This window comes from Aegilops tauschii, chromosome 5, assembly GCF_002575655.3.
Source record: "Aegilops tauschii subsp. strangulata cultivar AL8/78 chromosome 5, Aet v6.0, whole genome shotgun sequence".
Classification (NCBI taxonomy): Eukaryota; Viridiplantae; Streptophyta; class Magnoliopsida; order Poales; family Poaceae; genus Aegilops; species Aegilops tauschii.
The window spans coordinates 438,726,118-438,747,177 of NC_053039.3; the positions used below are offsets into that span (position 1 = coordinate 438,726,118).

Consider the following 21,060-nt stretch of genomic DNA (forward strand, 5'->3'; position numbering starts at 1 on the left):
ACACCTAGATCGGATATGAACTCCTTCATCCAGACTCCTTCATTTGCTGCTTCCGAAGCAGCTATGTACTCCGCTTCACACGTAGATCCCGCCACGACGCTTTGCTTAGAACTGCACCAACTGACAGCTCCACCGTTCAATGTAAATACGTATCCGGTTTGCGATTTAGAATCGTCTGGATCAGTGTCAAAGCTTCCATCAACGTAACCATTTACGATGAGCTCTTTTTCACCTCCATATACGAGAAACATATCCTTAGTCCTTTTCAGGTATTTCAGGATGTTCTTGACCGCTGTCCAGTGATCCACTCCTGGATTACTTTGGTACCTTCCTGCTAGACTTATAGCAAGGCATACATCAGGTCTGGTACACAGCATTGCATACATGATAGAGCCTATGGCTGAAGCATAGGGGACATCTTTCATCTTCTCTCTATCTTCTGCAGTGGTCGGGCATTGAGTCTTACTCAACTTCACACCTTGCAACACAGGCAAGAATCCTTTCTTTGCTTGATCCATTTTGAACTTCTTCAAAACTTTGTCAAGGTATGTGCTTTGTGAAAGTCCAATTAAGCGTCTTGATCTATCTCTATAGATCTTGATGCCCAATATATACGCAGCTTCACCGAGGTCTTTCATTGAAAAACTCTTATTCAAGTATCCCTTTATGCTATCCAGAAATTCTATATCATTTCCAATCAGTAATATGTCATCCACATATAATATCAAAAATGCTACAGAGCTCCCACTCACTTTCTTGTAAATACAGGCTTCTCCAAAAGTCTGTATAAAACCAAATGCTTTGATCACACTATCAAAGCATTTATTCCAACTCCGAGAGGCTTGCACCAGTCCATAAATGGATCGCTGGAGCTTGCACACTTTGTTAGCTCCCTTTGGATCGACAAAACCTTCTGGTTGCATCATATACAACTCTTCTTCCAGAAATCCATTCAGGAATGCAGTTTTGACATCCGTTTGCCAAATTTCATAATCATAAAATGCGGCAATTGCTAACATGATTCGGACAGACTTAAGCATCGCTACGGGTGAGAAGGTCTCATCGTAGTCAATCCCTTGAACTTTTCGAAAACCTTTCGCAACAAGTCGAGCTTTATAGACAGTAACATTACCATCAGCGTCAGTCTTCTTCTTGAAGATCCATTTATTTTCAATGGCTTGCCGATCATTGGGCAAGTCAACCAAAGTCCATACTTTGTTCTCATACATGGATCCCATCTCAGATTTCATGGCCTCAAGCCATTTTTCGGAATCTAGGCTCACCATCGCTTCTTCATAGTTCGTAGGTTCGTCATGGTCTAGCAACATAACCTCCAGAACAGGATTACCGTACCACTCTGGTGCGGATCTTACTCTGGTTGATCTACGAGGTTCAGTAATAACTTGATCTGAAGTTTCATGATCATCATCATTAACTTCCTCACTAATTGGTGTAGGTGTCTCAGAAACTGGTTTCTATGATGAACTACTTTCCAATAAGGGAGCAGGTATAGTTACCTCATCAAGTTCTACTTTCCTCCCACTCACTTCTTTCGAGAGAAACTCCTTCTCTAGAAAATTTCCGAATTTAGCAACAAAAGTTTTGCCTTCGGACCTGTGATAGAAGGTATACCCAACAGTCTCCTTTGGGTATCCTATGAAGACACATTTCTCCGATTTGGGTTCGAGCTTATCAGGTTGAAGTTTCTTCACATAAGCATCGCAGCCCCAAACTTTAAGAAACGACAACTTTGGTTTCTTGCCAAACCACAGTTCATAAGGCGTCGTCTCAACGGATTTTGATGGTGCCCTATTTAACGTGAATGCAGCCGTCTCTAAAGCATAACCCCAAAACGATAGCGGTAAATCAGTAAGAGACATCATAGATCGCATCATATCTAGTAAAGTGCGATTACGACGTTCGGACACACCATTACGCTATGGTGTTCCGGGTGGCGTGAGTTGCGAAACTATTCCGCATTGTTTCAAATGTAGACCAAACTCGTAACTCAAATATTCTCCTCCACGATCTGATCGTAGAAACTTTATTTTCTTGTTACGATCATTTTCAACTTCACTCTGAAATTCTTTGAACTTTTCAAATGTTTCAGACTTATGTTTCATTAAGTAGATATACCCATATCTGCTTAAATCATCTGTGAAGGTGAGAAAATAACGATATCCGCCACGAGCCTCAACATTCATCGGACCACATACATCTGTATGTATGATTTCCAACAAATCTGTTGCTCTCTCCATAGTTCCGGAGAACGGTGTTTTAGTCATCTTGCCCATGAGGCACGGTTCGCAAGTACCAAGTGATTCATAATCAAGTGGTTCCAAAAGTCCATCAGTATGGAGTTTTTTCATGCGCTTTACACCGATATGACCTAAACGGCAGTGCCACAAATAAGTTGCACTATCATTATCAACTCTGCATCTTTTGGCTTCAATATTATGATTATGTGTATCACTACGATCGAGATCCAACAAACCTTTTTCGTTGGTGTGTATGACCATAGAAGGTTTTTATTCATGTAAACAAAACAATAATTGTTCTCTAACTTAAATGAATAACCGTATCGCAATAAACATGATCAAATCATATTCATGCTCAACGCAAACACCAAATAACACTTATTTAGTTTCAACACTAATCCCGAAAGTACAGGAAGTGTGCGATGATGATCATATCAATCTTGGAACTACTTCCAACACACATCGTCACCTCGCCTTTTTACTAGTCTTTGTTTATTCTGCAACTCCCGTTTCGATTTACTACTCTTAGCAACTGAACCAGTATCAAATACCGAGGGGTTGCTATAAACACTAGTAAAGTACACATCAATAACATGTATATCCAATATACCTTTGTTCACTTTGCCATCCTTCTTATCCACCAAATAGTTGGGGTAGTTCCGCTTCCAGTGACCAGTCCCTTTGCAGTAGAAGCACTTAGTCTCAGGCTTAGGACCAGACTTAGGCTTCTTCACTTGAGCAGCAACTTGCTTGCCGTTCTTCTTGAAGTTCCCCTTCTTCCCTTTGCCCTTTTCTTAAAACTAGTGGTCTCGTCAACCATCAACACTTGATGTTTTTCTTGATTTCTACCTTCGTCGATTTCAGCATCACGAAGAGCTCGGGAATTACTTTCGTCATCCCTTGCATACTATAGTTCATCACGAAGTTCTACTAACTTGGTGATGGTGACTAGAGAATTCTGTCAATCACTATTTTATCTGGAAGATAAACTCCCACTTGATTCAAGCGATTGTAGTACCCAGACAATCTGAGCACATGCTCACTAGTTGAGCGATTCTCCTCCATCTTTTAGCTATAGAACTTGTTGGAGCTTTCATATCTCTCAACTCGGGTATTTGCTTGAAATATTAACTTCAACTCCTGGAACATCTCATTGTTGGGAATCGTAGCATAATTTAAAAAATTTCCTACGCTCACCAAGATGCATCTATGGAGTGTACTAGCAACGAGGGGAAGGGAGTGCATCTACATACCCTTGTAGATCGCGAGCGGAAGCGTTCCAATGAACGTGGATGACGGAGTCGTACTCGCCGTGATCCAAATCACCGATGACCGAGTGCCGAACGGACGGCACCTCCGCGTTCAACACACGTACGGTGCAGCGACGTCTCCTCCTTCTTGATCCAGCAAGGGGGAAGGAGAGGTTGATGGAGATCCAACAGCACGACGGCGTGGTGGTGGATGTAGCGGTTCTCCGGCAGGGCTACGCCGAGCTTCTGCGAGAGAGAGAGAGAGAGAGAGAGAGAGAGAGAGAGAGAGGTGTTGCAGGGGAGGAGGGAGGCGCCCAAGGCTGTTCTCTTGCTGCCCTCCCTCCCCCCCTTTATATAGGCCCCCTGGGGGGGCGCCGGCCCCAAGAGATGGGATCTCAAGGGGGGGCGGCGGCCATAAGGGGGGAAGGGGTTGCCTTGCCCCCCAAGGCAAGGGGGAACTCCCCCCCTAGGGTTCCCAACCCTAGGCGCATGGGGGGAGGCCCAAGGGGGCGCCCCAGCCCACTAAGGGCTGGTTCCCTTCCACTTTCAGCCCACGGGGCCCTCCGGGATAGGTGGCCCCACCCGGTGGACCCCCGGGACCCTTCCGGTGGTCCCGGTACAATACCGGTAACCCCCGAAACTTTCCCGGTGGCCGAAACTGGACTTCCTATATATAATTCTTCACCTCCGGACCATTCCGGAACCTCTCGTGACGTCCGGGATCTCATCCGGGACTCCGAACAACTTTCGGGTTTCCGCATACATATATCTCTACAACCCTAGCGTCACCGGACCTTAAGTGTGTAGACCCTACGGGTTCGGGAGACATGCAGACATGACCGAGACGCCTCTCCGGTCAATAACCAACAGCGGGATCTGGATACCCATGTTGGCTCCCATATGTTCCACGATGATCTCATCGGATGAACCACGGTGTCGAGGATTCAATCAATCCGTATGCAATTCCCTTTGTCAATCGGTATGTTACTTGCCCGAGATTCGATCGTCGGTATCCCAATACCTTGTTCAATCTCGTTACCGGCAAGTCTCTTTACTCGTACCGCAATGCATGATCCCGTGACTAACGCCTTAGTCACATTGAGCTCATTATGATGATGCATTACCGAGTGGGCCCAGAGATACCTCTCCGTCACACGGAGTGACAAATCCCAGTCTCGATCCGTGCCAACCCAACAGACACTTTCGGAGATACCCGTAGTGCACCTTTATAGTCACCCAGTTACGTTGTGACGTTTGGCACACCCAAAGCACTCCTACGGTATCCGGGAGTTGCACAATCTCATGGTCTAAGGAAAAGATACTTGACATTGGAAAAGCTCTAGCAAACGAAACTACACGATCTTTTATGCTATGCTTAGGATTGGGTCTTGTCCATCACATCATTCTCCTAATGATGTGATCCCGTTATCAATGACATCCAATGTCCATAGTCAGGAAACCATGACTATCTGTTGATCAACGAGCTAGTCAACTAGAGGCTTACTAGGGACACGTTGTGGTCTATGTATTCACACATGTATTACGATTTCCGGACAATACAATTATAGCATGAATAATAGACGATTATCATGAACAAAGAAATATAATAATAACCATTTATTATTGCCTCTAGGGCATATTTCCAACACTCATATGGTCCATGACGTTCAAAACGTCTTTGAAGTCCCGATTCTAAGCCGTTAAGCATGGTGCACTAAACTATCAAGTAGTCATCATATTGAGCTAGCCAAACGTTCATAACGTCTGCATCTGCTCCTACAATAGGTCTGTCACCTAGCGGTGCATCAAGGACATAATTTTTCTGTGCAGCAATGAGGATAATCCTCAGATCACGGATCCAATCCGCATCTTTGCTACTAACATCTTTCAACTTTGCTTTCTCAAGAAACGCATTAAAATTCAACGGAACAACAGCACGGGCCATCTATCTACAATTAACATAGACAAGCAAAAATACTATCAGGTACTAAGTTCATGATAAATTCAAGTTCAATTAATCATATTACTTAAGAACTCCCACTTAGATAGACATCCCTCCAATCCTCTAAGTGATCACGTGATCCATATCAACTAAACCATGTCCGATCATCACGTGAGATGGAGTAGTTTCAACGGTGAACATTACTATGTTGATCATATCTACTATATGATTCACGCTCGACCTTTCGGTCTCCGTGTTCCGAGGCCATATCTGTTATATGCTAGGCTCGTCAAGTTTAACCTGAGTATTCCGCGTGTGCAACTGTTTAGCACCCGTTGTATTTGAACGTAGAGCCTATCACACCCGATCATCACGTGGTGTCTCAGCACGAAGAACTTTCGCAACGGTGCATACTCAGGGAGAACACTTATACTTTGATAATTTAGTGAAGGATTATCTTATAATGCTACCGTCAAACAAAGCAAGATAAGATGCATAAAGGATTAACATCACATGCAATCAATATAAGTGATATGATATGGTCATCATCATCTTGTGCTTGTGATCTCCATCTCCGAAGCACCGTCATGATCACCATCGTCACCGGCGCGACACCTTGATCTCCATCGTAGCATCGTTGTCGTCTCGTCAATCTTATGCTTCTACGACTATCGCTACCGCTTAGTGATAAAGTAAAGCATTACATGGCGATTGCATTGCATACAATAAAACGACAACCATATGGCTCCTGCCAGTTGCCGATAACTCGGTTACAAAACATGATCATCTCATACAACAAATTATATCACATCATGTCTTGACCATATCACATCACAACATGCCCTGCAAAAACAAGTTAGACGTCTTCTACTTTGTTGTTGCAAGTTTTACGTGGCTGCTACGGGTTTAGCAAGAACCGTTCTTACCTACGCATCAAAACCACAACGATAGTTTGTCAAGCTGGTGCTGTTTTAACCTTCGCAAGGACCGGGCGTAGCCACACTCGGTTCAACTAAAGTGAGAGAGACAGACACCCGCCAGTCACCTTTAAGCAACGAGTGCTCGCAACGGTGAAACCAGTCTCGCGTAAGCGTACGCGTAATGTCGGTCCGGGCCGCTTCATCTCACAATACCGCTGAACCAAAGTATGACATGCTGGTAAGCAGTATGACTTATATCGCCCACAACTCACTTGTGTTCTACTCGTGCATAGCATCAACGCATAAAACCAGGCTCTGATACCACTGCTGGGTAACGTAGTAATTTCTAAAATTTTCCTACGCACACGCAAGATCATGGTGATGCATAGCAATGAGAGGGGAGAGTGTTGTCCACGTACCCTCGTAGACCGACAGCGGAAGCGTTATCACAACGCGGTTGATGTAGTCGTACGTCTTCACGATCCGACCGATCAAGTACCGAATGCACGGCACCTCCGAGTTCTACACACGTTCAGCTCGATGACGTCCCTCGAACTCCGATCCAGCCGAGTGTTGAGGGAGAGTTTCGTCAGCACGACGGCGTGGTGACGATGATGATGTTCCACCGACGCAGGGCTTCGCCTAAGCTCCGCAACGGTATTATCGAGGTGTAATATGGTGGAGGGGGGCACCGCACACGGCTAAGAGATCTCAATGATCAATTGTTGTATCTCTGGGGTGCCCCCTTGCCCCCGTATATAAAGGAGCAAGGGGGAGGCAGCCGGCCAAGGGGAGAGGCGAGCCATAGGGGGAGTCCTACTCCCACCGGGAGTAGGACTCCTCCTTTCCTTGTGGGAGTAGGAGAAGGGAAGGGGGAAGGAGAAAGAAGGAAGGGTGCGCCCCCCTTCCCTAGTCCAATTCGGACCAGACCATGGGGAGGGGTGCGGCCACCTTTTGAGGCCTTTCTCTCCTTTCCCGTATGGCCCATTAAGGCCCAATACGAATTCCCGTAACTCTCCGGTACTCCGAAAAATATCCGAATCACTCGGAACCTTTCCGAAGTCCGAATATAGTCGTCCAATATATCGATTTTTACGTCTCGACCATTTCGAGACTCCTCGCCATATCCCCGATCTCATCCGGGACTCCGAACTCCTTCGGTACATCAAAACTCAATGAAACTGTCATCATAACGTTAAGCGTGCGGACCCTACGGGTTCGAGAACTATGTAGACATGACCGAGACACGTCTCCGGTCAATAACCAATAGCGGGACCTGGATGCCCATATTGGCTCCCACATATTCTACGAAGATCTTTATCGGTCAGACCGCATAACAACATACGTTGTTCCCTTTGTCACCGGTATGTTACTTGCCCGAGATTTGATCGTCGGTATCTCGATACCTAGTTCAATCTCGTTACCGGCAAGTCTCTTTACTCGTTCCGTAACACATCATCCCGCAACTAACTCATTAGTCACAATGCTTGCGAGGCTTATAGTGATGTGCATTACCGAGTGGGCCCAAAGATACCTCTCCGACAATCGGAGTGACAAATCCTAATCTCGAAATACGCCAACCCAACAAGTACCTTTGGAGACACCTGTAGAGCACCTTTATAATCACCCATTTACGTTGTGATGTTTGGTAGCACACAAAGTGTTCCTCCGGTAAACGGGAGTTGCATAATCTCATAGTCATAGGAACATGTATAAGTCATGAAGAAAGCAATAGCAACATACTAAACGATCGAGTGCTAAGCTAACGGAATGGGTCAAGTCAATAACGTCATTCTTCTAATGAGGTGATCTCGTTAATCAAATGACAACTTATGTCTATGGCTAGGAAACATAACCATCTTTGATTAACGAGCTAGTCAAGTAGAGGCATACTAGTGACACTCTGTTTGTCTATATATTCACACATGTATTATGTTTCCGGTTAATACAATTCTAGCATGAATAATAAACATTTATCATGATACAAGGAAATAAATAATACGTTATTATTGCCTCTAGGGCATATTTCCTTCGGGTCCACCATTCTTGCAAGAATCAAATACACAAAAAACCTAATGCAGAGAAAACCATACATCCAACAAATCTAACCAAAAAATCTTCTTGCCACAAACCCTACAATCTAAAAACTACCACATTAAAGTGATAAGCAGATACCTTCTGCTCCGCCTGCTCCTCGCCAGAGTCGGCCTCCACCTTCTCCACCTCGTGCGCCTCGCCAGAGCCCGCCTCCACCTTCTGCGCCTCGCCGGAGATCGCCAGAGCGGGCGCATCTGGCTGGACTGCGCCGCTGCAGCCCGCCCCCGCCTTCTCCAGATCTGCAGCGGGGGGAGCACCGTGCTGGATGCCGGCACGTCCCCTCACAAAGGTGCCCGCAGCGACCTGCCGCGCCTGCTCCACCAGATCTGCGCCCCAATCGGGGCGCTCGCCTCCTGCGTCCGCCATGGCGATGGAGAGGATGCGGTGAGGGCGACGAGAATGTTGGAGAGGAGAGGGAGTGGGGAGTGGGGAGTGGGGAGAGGGAGACGATGCGGCGGGGGGGAATGGTGGGCGATGCGGCCGGAGGTGGTTGCCGTCCACATTTATATGATGGGACGATTTTGGAATCTACCCGTGACACGTGCTGCCCCACGCGCGGGCGGCTCCACGCGTGCACGAAACGCCACCATATACAAATACGTATACGGCCGGGCATACGATCTAACCGGGCTCGTACGGGCCTCCCTGGGCTCCTCGACGGCTATACGCGGGGCAACAAAGACGATCGTGCCCCTCGTTATTAACCGTTTTTGGTTCATCCTGGCCGTCGATGTGTTTTTCCACCTCGCGTTCAGCCCAGGAGGGGAGCACCGGAGCAGAAACGCACGAAACCAAGGACGAGCGCCGGCGGGCATAGGTGGAGGGTGTCGCTGCCCAGGTGGAGGGTGAGCGCGGCAACGGGGTTAGCTGCGCGAGATTGTGGGTGGGGTGGGGAGCTTCGCGAACCGGTTTTTTTTTTTTTTTGCTAGATCCAACGGCCAGTGCGACTGGTGTCGGGCGGCTAGCACGACTGTTGGAAATTTGGGCCGGCCGGCCGGCCAGCGCCTAGCACTGCCCAATCCATGTTTTAGTTGGTATAACTTTTTATTTCCACGCTTGGGCGAACCGTCTATACAGTTGCCATTACACCACGCGATCTACTCCAGTGGTACAACGGTTAACCTCCCGATTCCCGTGTGGTGTTTGATCGACCGTGTGCCGGCCTGCTCGAGTTGTGCTTGTGCAAGCACCTGTGCGGCTCCCGGACAATGTAAATCTCATCTCCGGCGCTCCCGTAGTGGTCCTGGTTCCTGTGCCATCTCCACAGAGCGTGCGTCTCGTTCTTCACCTGCGTGAACCAATTGCGTCGTCTCACATCGGTCAAACGAACCATATATCTAGCTGGTCAGAATTCTCTTCGATCTTGTTTTCCTCGTACGTACGTACCTCGAGGATGCCGTGGCCGAAGCTGCTCTCCCGGTAGGCGCTGTAGTCCGGCTGCCGGTCCCAGCAGAACCTGCCGGCGGCCGGGCCGGACGTGAAGTTGGAGGCGCAGAAGCCGCCGATGAAGGCGTTGGGCTTGGGCCGCGGGTCCGGGCAGTGCCCCGGCTCGTCGGCGTGGGTGGTGGCCATCTTCTCGCGGTTCCCGCCGTCGCCCACCGAGATGTGCACGGCGCCGCACGGGTCCAGCGTGTAGTTGAACACCCGGTTGGAGCGCTCATACGCGTGCACCTGCATCACACAGCAAGCGAGTGATCACTCTCGGCTGCTTGCCAATGTCCAGAGAACGGAGGTAGGTCGATCCGTGTCAGTCAGAGGGTGTGATTGAGGTGTTACATGGCCGGTGAAGGCGATGTCGAGGCCGTGGGAGTAGAGCAGCTCCTCCATGGCCACTCTCATGCACTCCACCTCCCTGTAGTGAGCCTTGTAGGTGGTGTACCATGGCGCGTGCCAGCCGGCGACCAGCCACGGCGTCACCGACCTGTCCACCTTCGCCAGGTCCTTCTCCAGCCATCTGTACTGCTCCCCTGACCTGCCGTAGTCGGCGTAGGCGCCGAGCATGAGGAAATGGATCCCGCCGGCGTCGAACGAGTAGTAGAAGGGGGAGAAGGACCCGCTCTCCGTCGACGGGAACGCGAACCGGGAGCGGTAGGCCGCGAACGTCTTGTTCCCGATCTGCTCCTCTATCTCATGGTTCCCTTCCACCACCATCATCGGCGTCCCCGACGTCAGCGCCTCCATGTACCTTCCCCAGTAGTCCCAGCGCGGCTGGTACGTCTCGTGGATGGGCGTCGACTTGCCGAACGCGCACGAGTAGCAGTCCGCTCCGGTGCCGTTGGTGAGGTACATGTTGGCGTAGCACACGTCGCCGACGAGGAGGACCAGGTCCGGCCGGTTGCTCGCCATGTGGTCCACGGTGGAGGTGGTGTTGTACGTGAGCCCGAGGTCTCCCACCACGGCGATCCTCCCCGGGTAGCTCCGCGGCCCCACCGCCGGCATCGTCCGGAACGCGTGGACGGCGCTCATCGCCCCCGGGAGGGCCGGGTCGCCGCACTGGTAGTAGTACTTCGTCGCAGGCTCAAGCCCTGCATGCAGATACTTCATTGCACTCCCAAAAAATATGCAAAAAAAAAAAATGATTGTGGAACAGGGGATCAACGAACGACGGCGGTCACCTTGGAGGCGGACGTGGTGGATGATGCCGGAGGTGTAGTTCTGGAGGCCCTCGAAGGGGTAGAGCTGGCTGTACACGAGCGCGTCGCCGGTGGCCTGGCGAACCAAAGAATCGGCGGCGAGCCCGTAGCGCACGACGCTGGCGACCGTGCCAGGGTCCAGCGGCTTGACGGTGCCGCCCATCTGGAATTCCCCTGCGGAACCAAGAGTCAATGCCATCCAACCCAGGAATCAGAGTCCGGTGAGCAGATTACTACCGGTGATCCAGGAGACCCAGGCAGAGGTGGGAGCGGCGGAGAGCGCGACGGCGATCTGCTCGGGAGCCCAGCCCGTGGCCCGGCGCTGCACCCGGGGGTCCGTGTCCGGCAGGTCCACCGCGTGGCCCCTGTCTTCCCGCAGCGCCACCGTGACCGGCCGTGACGGGCCCGTGAGCGTCGACGCAGGCTCAGCAGCCGCCGCCGCCGCGGCCGCGAGCAGCAGCAGCGACCCCCACCACATGTTGTTGCTTGGCATTGACAGAATTGGGATGCCTTTGGCAGGAAACTTATATGAATCGGGCAGAGGAGGTTGGAGCCGGAAGTGGAACTCGGTGGGTCTTCGTCCATCGTCTGGAACCTGCCGCCCATCTTGGACCGCCAAGATAATAAACGAGCAAACTTTGCCGCCTGCGCTTTGGTGCCTTGTGAACGCGCAGGCAGCTGCACTAGCCAAGTTTGGACGCCTTCGTCCCATGCATGACTCGTGTTCTACAAAGTGTAGCTTGAAACTAAAGCGCAAGCAACAAAATATGCAGCTATGGCTCGTCCAAAAAAGTTCAAGCCGGTGAATAAGGTCTAAAACGATCAACGCATATATCCAACTCCATTAACAAGATTAATAGAAGTCCAAGCAAAATTGCATGGTCAACAAATAAAAGGAGAAGGCAAAAAATGAAAGGTCAAAGTCAACATTGAAATCACTCTTGTTTACCTCCCATAATGATCCTAGACGGCTAGACCCCTCCAGACTTCACCGGTGAGTCCGTGGATTTGCCTCCACTCTGCCTACCGCTCCGGCGGCCGATGGCGCGGACGAGAATCCCGATGCCTTCGCTCCGGTTAGTAGTTTAGGTTAGGTTTGGTTTTCTTTAATGAAAATCGGAAGGGGAAAACCCTTCTTTTATCAAAAAAAAATTTAGGTTAGGTTTTTTTAGTCCTCGTAAGTGCGGCCTTCGGGTGGATGGCAAGGCTTCTTCTTCGAGTTTGTCTTCCGGGCTCCGATCCTCCTCGAGTTCACTCATCTGGGTAGTTGACGGAGCTCCGACGTAGATTCTTGTTGTCTTCTTGGGGCGGTGGGGTTAGGGTTTCTCGTCATGTGGCGAGATTTGGTGTCAAATGCTTCAGATCTATGCAAGTGTTCAATGGCAATGACTGCGACTCCAAAGCGTCGATCCTTAGGGGTACGTGCGTGAAGACTTCCCGGCTGTCATTGACAAGGTCAAGGCGGCTCCGGTGGCGCGTCAGCAGCTTATTCTAGTGGCAGTGGTGGTCGTTCGTTGGGCTCGGAATCTCGATGTAGTTTTTATTATGTTTGAGATACTTTGTACCTCCGATGAATTTTTATAAGAGATCTAATCCTTTTCGCAAAAAAAAGAGTCAAGAATGAAGTCTAGAAGGAAATGAGCCCAAATCTAAATGAGGCCCAACTAGCTAAAGGTCCATTCACACATGGATGAAAATGATTAATGTACCATGGACTATGGATCCACCCTTGACTACTTTTATGGACTCATGGATATAGACTTATCATCATACCTCTCATATCCTACCATCGCCTTGGTGCAGTCTTGATAATTTGTCAAGGCACCCCTTCTCTTAGCCTCATGGACATGTACTCTCACTTTGAATAAACTCATCGGCGACATCGTTGCTTTTGGACCTTTCAATAGCCCCAAGTCATTTTGAAGTCAAGTGCGAAGAGTTGCATTACGACTCAAACTGACCTCGACTGAGCTACAACCGTCCTAACTACCTGAGGCCTTCCCAAATAGGATTAGGTCTCGCTCTATCAATACAATTGCAAACCGAACCTATATTAAAAAAATCGCTGTGTTACTCTTATCACATTACTAAGAATACTCTCTAGTCGAGAGTTGTTCATAAACATAGTGAATTTTTAAATCATGAAATACTAGCTTCGAAAAATCGCACTAGGCCTCTTGGAGACGATGGATTCCAGCTTCGCAAAGTTAGAGCATTCGATCTAGCTTTGTGTGTGGAGTTCGAGCTGAATGAGATCAGGCCCATTATGTTTGATTTATATTTTTTTTACAAAGCAACAAACTTTTGGAGCAAATAATTAGGGGGTACCCCACGGTGGCACTTTCCCCGGTGTGAGCACACGACCGCGCCACGTGGTGCATTCAGTTGTCGCCACATAGCGTACACCTCCACATGAATCTTTTTTGGGGGATTTTTTTTAGGTTTTTGGATTTTGCAAAGATTTTTCTAGTTTTTTTTGGGTTTTCTCATTTTATAGGTTTTTCATGGAGTACAGATGCACTTCACGCGGACACATAATTTTATCCTTCACATTAGGAGCATGAGTTAATACTATGTGAGACCGTGGGAGCAGAGGTTAATATTAGGTGGGAGCACGAGTTAGTTCATGTTGCTTAGAAGCACATATTTGTCTGGAAAATGTCCGTCAAAATCTATCAGCATGGAATCTAGTTTCAAAGATCTTGACACGAATAATGCAATGATGAACACTTCATGATTTAGGCGCACGGTTCAAGAGTATATCGTTCTGAAAATATGAATCTATCTACAAAAGAAAACACGAACAAGTGTCGCAAAATGTGAGAAATACCTTTGCAATTGATACCTTTTCTTTTTAATTAGTTTTTTTTAGATTTTTTTATTTTTAAATTAGTGATTTCGACAGACCTTTACTTTTTTGAGGCAATAAAGCAATCGGCCCATGCCATCACACATAGGCAGGCCTTCTTCTTCTTCTTTCCCAAGTAAACACCACCGAAGCCCAACACGAAACACCACTTCTCCCCCAAAGCCGCCGAGCTTGCCTGCGCGCACACAATCGAGCAACCCAGCACCTCCGCCGCCCGGGAAGCCCAAACCAAACCCTAAGCCTCCGCGACCGGCCGCCGGCGATGGCCCGCTACGACCGCGCGATCACCGTCTTCTCCCCCGACGGCCACCTCTTCCAGGTCGAGTACGCCCTCGAGGCCGTCCGCAAGGGCAACGCCGCCGTCGGCGTCCGCGGCACCGACACCGTCGTCCTCGGCGTCGAGAAGAAGTCCACCCCCAAGCTCCAGGACTCCAGGTACCAGCGACCCCCCTTCCCCCTCTCGCTCCCCCTCCCCTTCCCCCTCGCCTTCCGGCCCGCAGATCTCATCTCGCCGGCTCCGCAGGTCGGTGCGGAAGATCGCGAGCCTGGACACGCACGTCGCGCTGGCGTGCGCGGGGCTCAAGGCGGACGCGCGGGTGCTCATCAACCGCGCCCGCGTCGAGTGCCAGAGCCACCGCCTCACCGTCGAGGACCCCGTCACCGTCGAGTACATCACCCGCTACATCGCCGGCCTGCAGCAGAAGTACACCCAGAGCGGCGGTGTACGCCCCTTCGGCCTCTCCACCCTCATCGTCGGCTTCGATCCATACACGGACAAGCCTGCCCTGTACCAGACCGACCCCTCCGGCACCTTCTCCGCCTGGAAGGCCAACGCCACCGGGAGGAACTCCAACTCCATGCGGGAGTTCCTTGAGAAGAACTACAAGGACACATCCGGCAAGGAGACCATCAAGCTCACCATCCGAGCCCTTCTAGAGGTATTTGTGCTGCAATTGCCTCTCTTCAGTTTAATGCAACAGAATAAACTCCAAATTGCTATGGACAGGTTATGTCAAATTGTCAATTGCTTGATTCATCATTTATAAAGGTCACATCTCTCCTATTGAATGATTACCATAGTCTTGTAGAGAGTACTTAACATGATCCAGGAATAAACCTTGGTAGCAGCTCACAGTAACCGTTTGGTTTCTACCTTTCTTCATCTGAAGTTGGGTCATTTAGTGGATTCATGGTTACTCTGATTATGTTTTGATGCTGGTGATCCTAGCAAAGCTCTAGGAGCAGTTGCTTGTTAATGGTAAATGTGTTCAGCTAACTGGATACTGGCTAAGCGCACAAGTATTTGAGTTGCCTTTGGGAATATGACAGTGAATGAAATATTTTATACTTTCATTACTCAACTGCGGATCTGCTTGATCCTTTTCATGCCATAATATGAGTGTAGCTTCAAATTTAATAGCAACTACTACCTCCGTTCCAAAATATATGACGTTTTGGTAGGCTCAGAGTTAGTAGACAGCAGGCATGCCAAACTAATGCTGAGAAGCACTGGGGTGTGCTGAGTGAACTGTAAGGCCTTACTCCCCACTCATTGTTGTGGTAGTTTTCTTTGTCGTAGCAATCTTACGTCTGGTGGAATGGAGATGAAAATGAGGAATTGTGACAGGTACTTATGACGAGGCATTTACATAGCTACTTCTGGTGCAGCTTTTTTTAGTTGTGCCGAGAAGCTTGTTTAGGTCTCTGTGAATACTGAATTTACCATTGTCTGATTCACTCCATTCTGTATAGCAAGGATTAATTTATCAATCACACAGGTGCCTTTGGAAATATCGAGATTTACTTGACCTTTGTCATGCCGCAATAGGAGTATAGCTTCAAACTAAAGTAGCAACTGAGTGGCAGACTTGGGTGTTGGCTTCTGAGTGAACTGAAAGGCCTTGCTTGCCACTCATAGATGTGGTAGTTTTCTTTTTCTTTGCCGTAGCAATCTTACGTCTGGTGGAATGGAGATGAAAATGAGGAATTGTGACAGGTACTTATGATGAGGCATTTACATAGCTACTCCTGGTGCAGCTCCTTTTAGTTGTGCCGAGAAGCTTGCTTAGGCCTCTGTGAATACTGAATTACCATTGTCTGATTCACTCCATTCTATATAGAAAGGATTGATTTATCAAGCACACAGTATTTGAGGTGCCTTTGGAAATATCGTAGAATCTCTTTATTCTCTTAAATACTTGGATTTACTTGATCTCATGCCACAATGGGAATATAACTTCAAACTAAAGTAGCAACTGAGTGGCAGATTTCCCAAACAGATGCTGAAAAGTACTGGTGGGTGTTGGCTGCTGAGTGAGCGAAAGGCCTTGCTTGCCACTCATATGTGGTAGTTTTCTTTATCGGAGCAATCTTAGTTTAGTGGAATGGAGGTGAAAATGAGGAATTGTGACAGGTACTTATGACGAGGCATTTACATAGCTACTCCTGGTGCAGCTCCTTTTAGTTGTGCCGAGAAGCTTGCTTAGGCCTCTGTGAATATTGAATTTACCATTGTCTGATTCACTCCATTCTATTAAGAAAATTACAACTTAAGTTGAGAGTATATACGCATAGCCCCAACAAAGGTGGGGCTTTCTATCTACTCCTGTCTCCTGGATGTTATGCAACTCGGGAGTCTATCATGCAATTGTTAGATGTCTGTGGCCCATCCTCTGGCTTATGCTCTGTATCAAGAGAGTATATGTGCATAGCCCCAAATTTAATGAGTATTTTTTTTTTGAATTTTCTTTATAGCAGAATCTTGGGGAATGATGTTAATCTAGCAGTTCCTTGTAAATTTGCACTTCGAAAGTACCACTCTGCTTTCATCAGTTTTCTAGCTACTCCCTCCGTAAAGAAATATAAGAGCGTTTAGATCACTATAACTTTATTTGCTGAGTCAGCGAGGCCAGTTTGTATCGTTTGCCATATTTATGTGCAATATAGGTCACATCTGTGCTTTAACTTTTGCAACATTTCTGAATAACAGTTCTCTGCTGCCATTTGTTTCCATGAGTGTGTGCCAGATGGGCTATTATTCACCAATTGATCTTCATGGATCTGGAACTTGTGCGGTTGTAGCAAGCATACATACTGAATTTTGTATGTGTAGTACTAGAACATATAATGTCCAGCATCTAAATTCTTTATAGGGATGGTATTTAGTTGCAATTTGACTGTCAGCATCAATTTATCTATGCTAGGTTGGTGTTTAAGTTGCAGGATCCAAATGGAATTGCTTGATCTTTTCTCTCGCCTCCTTGACACTAACTTTATCCTTACTATTTGTCAAAAAAAAATGTTATGAACATCAGAACATATGATGTGCACTATAGCTTCAGTTTATCCTTCCAATATTGTTTTCGTTCTGCAAGCACTAATAGATGACGAAACCTTTTAGGTTGTTGAGAGTGGTGGGAAGAACATCGAGATTGCAGTGATGACAAAGAAGGATGGCCTTCGGCAACTCGAGGAGACTGAAATTGATGAATATGTTGCCGAGATTGAGGCAGAGAAGGCCGCGGCTGAGGCTGCAAAGAAGAGCGGCCCGAAGGATACCTAATTACTGGGTGTGCTATATCTTCATTCTGTCGGCCGAAACCTTTTAGTGTGTCACTGTTACGTTCCATAACTTTCTTTAAACTGCTTTAACAAGATATTGAAGTCATTCGTAAATGAATTGCCTTGTTTTCTTGATGGCTCATGGTCCAGGGGTTTCGTTTCCCTTTCCCCTTTCCAGCGTTTGAACCTTGCGCAAATTTATTACTCGTCATCTGCTCCTCGCGTATTCGCAGATGGTTAACCTGGCGAACTGTAGTTTCTGAAGGTGTGGTTGCTATGCCATATGGGCTCATGTTTCTGAAGGAGTAGCTGGTGCATTTGTTGCAATGTCAATTCACTTCCGGTCCTGATGATGTCACCTGAGACTGCTGGTGCTTTCTTGGTATTCTTGGTATGCCACCTCACTTTGGTTACACGTCAGAGGCCCTATCATGCTTGAATTTTGCATCTCTGTTCACCACTTGCAAAGCCAAAATAAATTTTATTACCGGCCAATATGCTTTTGCTTTGTATTATACTATATTATTTGTACACATCTGGCAGCACCTTTCTGGCTGTTCAAATCTGGCCGGTGGCACTGAATTATTTTGAAAACCTGCACAGCATATCGCATATGCGTGCACGTGCACGACCGTATATCAAGCTTGCACCCCAGACACTAACTTAGCAAAGTCGTCAGGCGTGCACACATATGCTAGTGAACAAAAACAGTTGGTCACCTCAACAACGACGGACACAAACTCTTATCTTTTTGTTGAAAGGCTTTCCTCGCACTCTACCTCGGCGCCTCTCCGCCACTTCTATTGTCCCCATCTATTTGGCCTGCCCAATTTATAGAAAAGAAATTTGAGCACCTCATGAGATTTCTTTTCCATGTATTTCGCCTTCTCGATTTGGAAAAGAAAACATGGAGGTCCGTGTGAGAAATTGGCCCTCCTTCCATATGCTAGAGTGAGCTCTCACTAACCGACCGTGAGGGGGAAAAAGTGCCGAAACTCTAACTAGTAGATTTAGCACCACATTGTTGCATAAATCTTCAATTTTTGTTATTCAATGGTTTCTTCCGTCAAGTTCACCCTGCTAAAGCTTTTAAAGTTCACTATTAGATTTCGTTTTTATGCCGTGTCGATTCATTCTTCACATGTGATGTATCTAGGGCTTCATCGCAATTTTGTTGAGAGCTGTCATCGCTTTCATTGCGGCGGATCCTATTTCACCCAATTATAGCAATTTGGGCAAGTCACCTCATTTGTTCTTGTATTGTACGCTTTCATTGCGGCGGATTCTGTTTCATCCAATTATAGCAATTTGCGCAAGTCGCGTCATTTGTTATTGTATTGTACGGATAGATTCGTCGTTTTTGGCATGAGGTGCACATGTACTCTCATTCTTTCTTGTCAACTCTTGCTTCGAGGTTCGGCAACTACATTCCCCGTTATCAATACCTACCCTTTGGATATCGCAAGCACCTTGAACAAATATTCAAGGTGGCCAAGGACAAATGGATCAACGCCGAAAGTACTCTTCAGGCAAGGAAACCTTGATAGCCTTCGACAAAAACTCTTAAGGCACAAAGGCAACACCACTGTCGGCGTTCTGGGAACGGGGGTCCCCAGACTTGCCTGCCTGCGGCCCACGGCGTGGCTCCACCAGCGGGCCCATACGACCCATCTTCACCAGCAAGCACTCAAGACCCTCGCGAGGGGCCAAGCCTCGCGAGGCGGACGACACAAGACCTCCTCAGGAGCGGCCTCACCAAGCTGGCTCGCGAGGGGCGGAGAGATCAAGGCAAGGCAAACCTCGCGAGGTTCTCATGACGTGAGCCATGACGACCAAGGCCAGGTGGGCGCCAGCGCGCACAGTGTCCTTGCTTCCTCTTTGGTGCTAAGGAGGCATGCGCATGCGAGGAGTTCCGAGGCATCAGGCAAAGGTTTCCATATCGGTGCAATGAGACCAAGACCAGCATGACGGCAAGACGGAGGTCACCGTGGAGCCCAAGACGGCGTCACCACCAGAGCCTTTGGCAGGCGAAGACTACTTTTGTCAGGATAAGCTGTACTAGCTGTCCCCTTTCAAATTGGCCGTTGTTGTCTCCCTTCCCGCTCAATATTTGGGAAGAGGACCAGGGCCTCTATAAATAGGGTTAGCCACCACAGTAGAGGGCATCGGATCCTCACCTAACAGAACTCACTCGAGCGATCCTCACACCCACCAAGCACAAGAACACCTCACCTCAGGAGGCTATTCTTCCCCTTGTACTGTTCATCCTCAGCCCAAGAGGCAATCCACCATCACCACACTGAAGTAGGGTATTACACCACAACGGTGGCCCGAACCAGTATAAATCTTGTGTCTCGTGTGTTGAGAGTTCGTCGTGCTTAGCCTAGAGATCGTGAAGCGTGTGAGGGCGTGATCGGTGAGGGGGAGATCTTCGCGCGCACCCCAGTGTTCAAACCTTAAGGGTTTTCCCGGAACCCGAAATCCGACATTTGGCGCGCCAGGTAGGTCACCAAGACCCTCATCGACGGCGGCGCCGGCCTCAACTTGCTCTCCGTGGAGGCCTTCGGCCTCCTTCACGTACCACTCGAGCGGCTCCGCCTCAGCAAGCCTTTCTCAGGAGTTGGCGGCGGCACCGCCCACTCCCTAGGGCAGATCCGCCTTCCTGTCACCTTCGGCACGCACGACAATTACCGCACTGAGCTGGTCGACTTCGACATCGCCCGCATCGGCCTCCCGTACAACGCCATCCTCGAGTACCCAGCTCTGGCCCAGTTTATGGCAGCAACCCATCCGGCTTACAACCTCATGAAGATGCCTGGGAGCAAGGGCGTCCTCACCATCGAGGGGGACACCAAGGAGGCCCTGGTGGCGCTCAAGCTTGCCCTCAAGACCGGCGCGGGCGCCTCCGAGGCCAAGGGAGCCGCACCAACCAAGAAGAAGCAGTTGTTCACCCAAAACAAGGCAGAAACCAAGCAGGTGTCGGTCGATGAGGACGGGTCCTCAGGAGTCACCTTTACCATAGGTGCCTGTTGGGGAACGTAGTAATTTCAAAAAAATTCCTGCGCGCACGCAAGATCATGGTGATGCATAGCAATGAGAGGGGAGAGTGTCGTCCACATACCCTCGTAGACCGTTAAGCAGAAGCGTTATGACAACGCGGTTGATGTAGTCGTACGTCTTCACGATCGACCGATCCTCAGTACCGAACGTACGGCACCTCCGCGTCCAGCACACGTTCAGCTCGGTGACGTCCCGCAAACTCACGATCCAGTAGAGCTCGAGGGAGAGTTTCGTCAGCACGATGGCGTGGTGACGATGTTGACGAAGCTACCGTCGCAGGGCTTCGCCTAAGCACCGCTACGATATGACCGAGGTGGATTATGGTGGAGGGGGGCACCGCACACGGCTAGGAGAGATCAATGATCAACTTGTGTGTCCTAGGGTGCCCCCCTGCCCCCGTATATAAAGGAGCAAGGGGGAGGCCGGCCGGCCCTGTAGGGCGCGCCAGGAGGAGGAGTCCTCCTCCTAGT

General features: G+C 48.8%; 2 protein-coding genes across 2 annotated transcripts; one reads left to right on the forward strand and one right to left on the reverse strand.

Moving 5' to 3' along the window:
- Positions 1 to 9,492: 9,492 nt before the first annotated feature.
- LOC109740816 (purple acid phosphatase 15) lies at positions 9,493 to 11,608 on the reverse strand. The gene is made up of 5 exons (XM_020299862.3): positions 11,338 to 11,608; positions 11,083 to 11,274; positions 10,244 to 10,992; positions 9,854 to 10,138; positions 9,493 to 9,755 (listed from the first exon to the last, which is right to left on the reverse strand). The coding sequence occupies exons 1-5, from the start codon at positions 11,591 to 11,593 to the stop codon at positions 9,585 to 9,587; spliced, it is 1,653 nt and encodes a 550-aa protein (XP_020155451.1). The 5' UTR covers positions 11,594 to 11,608; the 3' UTR covers positions 9,493 to 9,584.
- A 2,438-nt stretch (positions 11,609 to 14,046) lies between these two features.
- LOC109740818 (proteasome subunit alpha type-7-B) lies at positions 14,047 to 17,665 on the forward strand. Its single transcript, XM_020299864.3, has 3 exons — positions 14,047 to 14,404; positions 14,493 to 14,907; positions 17,370 to 17,665. Exons 1-3 carry the CDS (start codon positions 14,232 to 14,234, stop codon positions 17,529 to 17,531), a joined length of 750 nt encoding a protein of 249 aa, XP_020155453.1. The 5' UTR covers positions 14,047 to 14,231; the 3' UTR covers positions 17,532 to 17,665.
- The last annotated feature ends 3,395 nt before the right edge of the window (positions 17,666 to 21,060 follow it).

Excerpts from the sequence above, each read along its gene's own strand:
- LOC109740816 (XM_020299862.3), bottom strand. The coding sequence starts at position 11,593 with ATGCCAAGCAACAACATGTGGTGGGGGTCGCTGCTGCTGCTCGCGGCC. Across the intron at positions 11,275-11,337 it reads CTGGGTCTCCTGGATCACCG|GGGAATTCCAGATGGGCGGC; the intron begins GTAGTAATCTGC and ends TTGGTTCCGCAG. Across the intron at positions 10,139-10,243 it reads ACATCGCCTTCACCGGCCAT|GTGCACGCGTATGAGCGCTC; the intron begins GTAACACCTCAA and ends TGTGTGATGCAG.
- LOC109740818 (XM_020299864.3), top strand. The coding sequence starts at position 14,232 with ATGGCCCGCTACGACCGCGCGATCACCGTCTTCTCCCCCGACGGCCAC. Across the intron at positions 14,405-14,492 it reads CCCAAGCTCCAGGACTCCAG|GTCGGTGCGGAAGATCGCGA; the intron begins GTACCAGCGACC and ends CCGGCTCCGCAG. Across the intron at positions 14,908-17,369 it reads CCATCCGAGCCCTTCTAGAG|GTTGTTGAGAGTGGTGGGAA; the intron begins GTATTTGTGCTG and ends GAAACCTTTTAG.